At 53.3% G+C, this 7,500-nt stretch overlaps 1 protein-coding gene across 1 annotated transcript in view; it reads left to right on the top strand.

Moving 5' to 3' along the window:
- LOC139243112 (cell adhesion molecule 3-like) overlaps positions 1-7,500 on the top strand; it is a gene marked incomplete at both ends in the record, with an annotated part of 32,965 nt that overhangs the window by 23,073 nt on the left and 2,392 nt on the right. The window contains 2 exons of the mRNA XM_070870698.1: positions 4,247-4,337; positions 5,694-5,866. Coding sequence (XP_070726799.1) covers positions 4,247-4,337; positions 5,694-5,866 — 264 coding nt within the window. The remainder of the gene's footprint in view (positions 1-4,246; positions 4,338-5,693; positions 5,867-7,500) is intronic.

Here is a 7,500-nt window from a genome sequence, read left to right as displayed (position 1 = left end):
CCGTACACAATCCCAATGGACCCACACCCCTTCCCATTCACTCCCACTGTACACAATCCCAATGGACGCAAACCCCTTCCCATTCACTCCCACCGTACACAATCCCAATGGACCCAAACCCCTTCCCATTCACTCCCACTGTACACAATCCCAATGGACCCAAACCCCTTCCCATTCACTCCCACCGTACACAATCCCAATGGACCCAAACCCCTTCCCATTCACTCCCACTGTACACAATCCCAATGGACCCAAACCCCTTCCCATTCACTCCCACTGTACACAATCCCAATGGACCCAAACCCCTTCCCATTCACTCCCACCGTACACAATCCCAATGGACCCAAACCCCTTCCCATTCACTCCCACTGTACACAATCCCAATGGACCCAAACCCCTTCCCATTCACTCCCACTGTACACAATCCCAATGGACCCAAACCCCTTCCCATTCACTCCCACCGTACACAATCCCAATGGACCCAAACCCCTTCCCATTCACTCCCACTGTACACAATCCCAATGGACCCAAACCCCTTCCCATTCACTCCCACTGTACACAATCTCAGTTGTTCACAGTAAGGGGATGCCTTGCGATGTATTGTTCCTCTCACTCACTGAACAGGTGTCTTGTGTGTTTTCGATGGTTTGGAGATATTTTCGATCCTCAAGTTTCCCGTGCCTGAGTAAATTCACTGCCCAATGAAAATATTACTTGTACACCTCCAAATCCTTATCAACTGCTTACAGACATCAATTTCCTTTCAAGCCCAAACTGATCAGAGACCGAATCAGTCTCACACGGACACAACCAATTAAATTAGTCACAATCCCAGAGAGAATTCCAGCAAACCAGCCTTTCAAATTCAAAAGCCTTCCATTAGTTCGTCCTGGGGGTGTTTGATGGGACAGTGTAGAGGGAGCTTTACTCTGTATCTAACCCCCTGTACCTGCCCCGGGAGTGTTTGATGGGACAGTGTAGAGGGAGCTTTATTCTATATCTAACCCCCTGTACCTGCCCTGGGAGTGTTTGATGGGACAGAGTAGAGGGAGCTTTACTCTGTATCTAACCCCCTGTACCTGCCCTGGGAGTGTTTGATGGGACAGTGTAGAGGGAGCTTTACTCTGTATCTAACCCCGTGCTGTACCTGCCCCGGGAGTGTTTGATGGGACAGTGTAGAGGGAGCTTTAATCTGTATCTAACCCCCTGTACCTGCCCTGGGAGTGTTTGATGGGACAGTGTAGAGGGAGCTTTACTCTGTATCTAACCCCCTGTACCTGCCCTGGGAGTGTTTGATGGGACAGTGTAGAGGGAGCTTTACTCTGTATCTAACCCCCTGTACCTGCCCTGGGAGTGTTTGATGGGACAGTGCAGAGGGAGCTTTACTCTGTATCTAACCCCCTGCACCTGCCCTGGGAGTGTTTGATAGGGACAGTGTAGAGGGAGCTTTACTCTGTATCTAACCCCCTGTACCTGCCCTGGGAGTGTTTGATGGGACATTGTAGAGGGAGCTTTACTCTATATCTAACCCCCTGTACCTGCCCTGGGAGTGTTTGATGGGGACAGTGTAGAGGGAGCTTTACTCTGTATCTAACCCCCTGTACCTGCCCTGGGAGTGTTTGATGGGACAGTGTAGAGGGAGCTTTACTCTATATCTAACCCCCTGTACCTGCCCTGAGAGTGTTTGATGGGACAGTGTAGAGGGAGCTTTACTCTGTATCTAACCCCCTGTACCTGCCCTGGGAGTGTTTGATGGGGACAGTGTAGAGGGAGCTTTACTCTGTATCTAACCCCCTGTACCTGCCCCGGGAGTGTTTGATGGGACAGTGTAGAGGGAGCTTTACTCTGTATCTAACCCCCAGTACCTGCCCTGGGAGTGTTTGATGGGACAGTGTAGAGGGAGCTTTACTCTGTATCTAACCCCCTGTACCTGCCCCGGGAGTGTTTGATGGGACAGTGTAGAGGGAGCTTTACTCTGTATCTAACCCCCTGTACCTGCCCCGGATGAGTTTGATTTGTAGCAAGACTTCCCTGCTTTTATACTCCATCCCCCTTTGCAATAAAGGCCAAGATACCATTGGCCCTTCCTGATCACTTGCTGTCCCTACGTACTAACCTTTTGTGTTTCATGTACAAGTAACCCCCAGGTCCCGCTGTACTGCCGCACTTTGTAATCTTTCTCCCGTTCAAATAATAACTCACTCTGCGATTGTTTTTCTGCCAAAGTGCCTGACCTCGCACTTTCCCACATTATACTCCCTCTGACAAATGTTTGCCCCGCTCCCTGAGCCGGTCGATGTCCTTTTGCAGAGTTTGTGTGTCCTCCTCACACATGGCTTCTCCTCCCATCTTTGTATGGTCAGTAAACCTGGCTACGTTACACTCAGTCCCCTTCTTCTAAGTCGTTCATGTGCATTGTAAATAGCTGGAGCCCCACCACTGATCCCTGCGGCACCCCACTAGTCACTGTTTCCCAACCCGAGAATGAACCATTTATCCCGACTCTCTGTTCTCTGTTCGTGAGCCAATCCTCTATCCAGGCTAATATATTACCCCCCCCAACCCCGCGAGCTTTTATCTTGTGCAGTAACCTCATGATATCACCACAGGAAGTCCCTCGGAATCGAGGAAGGCTCGCTTCCACTCTTAACGCGAGTCCTTCGGTGGCCGAACAGCCCGATACGGGAACCACAGTCCCCCCCCTGTCACACGAGGGACAGATAGACGTTGAGGGAAAGAGGGGAGGGTGTGGGGACTGGTTACCCGCACGCTGCCCTGCGCTCGGTCTCTCTGCACGCAATTGGCGACGAGACTCGAGGGGCTCAGCGCCCCCTCCCGGGATGCACTCCCTCCACTCGGGGCGGGACTGGTCTTTGGGCCCGGGGGGGACTCCCAGGGTGTGGGTGGGGGATGTTGCACTGTGTCGGGGAGGCTTTGAGGGTGTGGTCCCTTGTAACGTTCCCTCTGCCCCCCGCCTTTGGGCCGTGAAGGAGTTCCGAGTCGAGCGCTGGCTTTGGGGAGTCTCGTGTCTGGGGGGCGAGGGGGGGGGAACGTGCGGACAATGTGGCCCTGCCCAGCGGAGCCGGTCGAGTGTGGGTCAGTGCTTCGATGCTGGGGGGTGTTGGGTCTGGTCGAGGACGCTAACGTTGGTGTGTCTGTCCTCCCCGGGGGGGGGGGGATTTGTGGGATCTCGCGGAGACAGCGTTGGTGGTATCTCTCCAGCGACTTGAGGTGTCTACTGTACACGGTCCGTGTCTCTGGGCCATACAGGAGGGCAGGGTATCACTACAGCCCTGTAGACCATGGGCTCGGTGGTGGGTTTGAGGTATCTACTGTACACGGTCCGTGTCTCTGGGCCATACAGGAGGGCGGGGTATCACTACAGCCCTGTAGACCATGGGCTCGGTGGTGGGTTTGAGGTATCTACTGTACACGGTCCGTGTCTCTGGGCCATACAGGAGGGAGTGTATCACTACAGCCCTGTAGACCATGGGCTCGGTGGTGGATTTGAGGTGTCTACTGTACACGGTCCGTGTCTCTGGGCCATACAGGAGGGCAGTGTATCACTACAGCCCTGTAGACCATGGACTCGGTGGTGGATTTGAGGTATCTACTGTACACGGTCCGTGTCTCTGGGCCATACAGGAGGGAGTGTATCACTACAGCCCTGTAGACCATGAGCTCGGTGGTGGGTTTGAGGTACCTACTGTACACGGTCCGTGTCTCTGGGCCATACAGGAGGGAGTGTATCACTACAGCCCTGTAGACCATGGGCTGGGGGTGGATTTGAGGTATCTACTGTACACGGTCCGTGTCTCTGGGCCATACAGGAGGGCAGGGTATCACTACAGCCCTGTAGACCATGGGCTCGGTGGTGGGTTTGAGGTGTCTACTGTGCACGGTCCGTGTCTCTGGGCCATACAGGAGGGCGGGGTATCACTACAGCCCTGTAGACCATGGGCTCGGTGGTGGGTTTGAGGTATCTACTGTACACGGTCCGTGTCTCTGGGCCATACAGGAGGGCAGGGTATCACTGCAGCCCTGTAGACCATGGGCTCGGTGGTGGATTTGACGGCCTCTTATGTGATACCTTATCCAATGCCTTCTGGAAATCCAAACATCCCCTTCATCCACGCTGCTTGTTACATCCTCAAAGAACTCGAGTCCCAACAATGCATCTGGCTTCCGAGGGATCTTGCCGTGTGTCCCATCACGTGACCTATCTCTGCCTCTCTCTCCTCCGCAGACACCCCCTATGTCGACATACGATCCTCCAAAACTGTGCCGGCAGAAGGTGAAGAATTTATGCTACGCTGTATTGGCAGAGGGAATCCAGAGTGAGTAACCAGTGTGGAGGGAGCTTTACTCTGTATCTAACCCCCTGTACCTGCCCTGGGAGTGTTTGATGGGACAGTGTAGAGGGAGCTTTACTCTGTATCTAACCCCCTGTACCTACCCTGGGAGTGTTTGATGGGACAGTGTAGAGGGAGCTTTACTCTGTATCTAACCCCCTGTACCTGCCCTGGGAGTGTTTGATGGGACAGTGTAGAGGGAGCTTTACTCTGTATCTAACCCCCTGTACCTGCCCTGGGAGTGTTTGATGGGGACAGTGTAGAGGGAGCTTTACTCTGTATCTAACTCCCTGTACCTGCCCTGGGAGTGTTTGATGGGAACAGTGTAGAGGGAGCTTTACTCTGTATCTAACCCCCTGTACCTGCCCTGGGAGTGTTTGATGGGACAGTGTAGAGGGAGCTTTACTCTGTATCTAACCCCCTGTACCTGCCCTGGGAGTGTTTGATGGGACAGTGTAGAGGGAGCTTTACTCTGTATCTAACCCCCTGTACCTGCCCTGGGAGTGTTTGATGGGACAGTGTAGAGGGAGCTTTACTCTGTATCTAACCCCCTGTACCTGCCCTGGGAGTGTTTGATGGGACAGTGTAGAGGGAGCTTTACTCTGTATCTAACCCCCTGTACCTGCCCTGGGAGTGTTTGATGGGACAGTGTAGAGGGAGCTTTACTCTGTATCTAACCCCCTGTACCTGCCCTGGGAGTGTTTGATGGGACAGTGTAGAGGGAGCTTTACTCTGTATCTAACCCTCTGTACCTGCCCTGGGAGTGTTTGATGGGACAGTGTAGAGGGAGCTTTACTCTGTATCTAACCCCCTGTACCTGCCCTGGGAGTGTTTGATGGGACAGTGTAGAGGGAGCTTTACTCTGTATCTAACCCCCTGTACCTGCCCCCTGGGAGTGTTTGATGGGACAGTGTAGAGGGAGCTTTACTCTGTATCTAACCCCCTGTACCTGCCCTGGGAGTGTTTGATGGGACAGTGTAGAGGGAGCTTTACTCTGTATCTAACCCCCTGTACCTGCCCTGGGAGTGTTTGATGAGGACAGTGTAGAGGGAGCTTTACTCTGTATCTAACCCCCTGTACCTGCCCTGGGAGTGTTTGATGGGGACAGTGTAGAGGGAGCTTTACTCTGTATCTAACCCCCTGTACCTGCCCCGGGAGTGTTTGATGGGACAGTGTAGAGGGAGCTTTACTCTGTATCTAACCCCCTGTACCTGCCCTGGGAGTGTTTGATGGGGACAGTGTAGAGGGAGCTTTACTCTGTATCTAACCCCCTGTACCTGCCCTGGGAGTGTTCGGGACAGTGTGGAGGGTGTTGTTCTTCACCTGATTCTTGTGTTCCAGACCCTCGATCTTTACCTGGACCCGGTTTAACGGGGAACTCTCCGAAAGAGCCATCCCCAAGAGTGAGAACCTGACTTTCACCTTCCTGAACAAGAGCGACGCTGGAACTTACCGATGTTCCTCCTCCAATTTTGTCGGAACCGGTTTCAGGAATTATTCCCTGACCGTTCATGGTAAGCTGGGCGTTGGTCGGGGCGTGTGGCCACAGGACAGAGGAGAGTGTGCGGTTACCCTCTTTGGTCGGAAAACTGCAAGAGCGAGTTATTATTTGAACGGGAGAAAGATTACAAAGTGCGGCAGTACAGCGGGACCTGGGGGTTACTTGTACATGAAACACAAAAGGTTAGTACGCAGGTACAGCAAGTGATCAGGAAGGGCCAATGGTATCTTGGCCTTTATTGCAAAGGGGGATGGGAGTATAAAAGCAGGGAAGTCTTGCTTACAGTTTATACAGGGGTATTGGTGAGGCCACACCTGGAGTACTGCGTGCACAGTTCTGCTCTCCGTATTCACGGAAGGAGATACTTTGCTTTGGAGGGCAGTTCAGAGAAGGTTCACTCGGTCGATTCCGGGGATGAGGGGGTTGGACTTATGAGGGTAGGTTGAGGAGGTTGGGGGGCCCCTCTACTCATTGGAGTTCAGAAGAATGAGAGGCGACCTCATCGAGACGTGTACGGTTACGAGGTGGATGCCAGAGAGGATGTTTCCACTGATGGCGGGGTCGTCTTAGGGAGAACGAGTATGGGAGGCTGTGTCTGAGAGGTGGGGCACAATTTTGTTCGTACCCAAGGAAGGATGTACTTGCCATCGAGGGAGTGCGGTGATGGCGGGGGGGGAGACTAGAACAAGGTGTGGGGCGGGGGGGGGTGAGTACGGTCTTAGAATAAGACAATGAATCACTCAGAATCACATTGTAAGAAGTTATATAGAAACACAGAAAACAGGAGCACGAGTCGGCCATTGGGTCCTTCGAGCCTGCCCCACCATTCAATAAGATCATGGGCTGACCATTCCCCTCAGTTCCCCCTTTCCTGCTTTCTCTCCATAACCCCCTTGATCCCTTCAGCCGTAAGCCCCACATCTAACTCCCTCTCGAATACATCCAACCAACTGGTCCCCAACAACTCTCTGCGGTAGAGAATTCCACAGGTCCACCACTCTCTGGGTGAAGGAGTCTCTCCTCATCTCGGTCCTCAATGGCCGAATACCTTATCCTCAGACTGTGTGAGCCCCCCCCTGGTTCTGGACTTCCCCCAACATCGGGAACATTCTAACCTGTCCCGTCCCGTCAGAATTTGACATGTTTCTATGAGGCCCCCCCCTCTCATCCTTCTGAACTCCAGTGAGTATAAGCCCAGTCGATCCAGTCTCTCCTCATGTGTCAGTCCCACCATCCCGGGGAATCAGTCTGGTGAACCTTCGCTGCACTCCCTCAATAGCAAGAACGTCCTTCCTCGGGTTAGGAGACCAAAACTGTCCACAACACTCCAGGTGTGGCCTCACCAAGGGCCCTGTACAACTGTAGCAACACCTCCCTGCTCCCTGTCCTCAAATCCCCCTCGCTATGAAGGCCAACATAACCATTTGCCTTCTTCACCGCCCTGCTGTCCCTGCATGGCCAACCTTCAATGACCGACGTACCCAGGTCTCGTTACCTAATTTTCCTAATCTGTCGCCCTTCGGATAATATTCCTGCCTTCCCTGTTTTATGCCCCCAAAGTGGATAACCCCACTTTTATCTCGGGAGGGAGTTCCAGGGACGATGAAGTAGCCCTCGATGTATTTCCCAGTCGAGGGACGGTGTGTG

Source organism: Pristiophorus japonicus, unplaced genomic scaffold (genome assembly GCF_044704955.1).
Source record: "Pristiophorus japonicus isolate sPriJap1 unplaced genomic scaffold, sPriJap1.hap1 HAP1_SCAFFOLD_1614, whole genome shotgun sequence".
In the NCBI taxonomy this organism is placed as follows: domain Eukaryota; kingdom Metazoa; phylum Chordata; class Chondrichthyes; family Pristiophoridae; genus Pristiophorus; species Pristiophorus japonicus.
The sequence above is the reverse complement of the archived record's forward strand: the minus strand, read 5'-3'. Positions and strand labels throughout refer to the sequence as shown.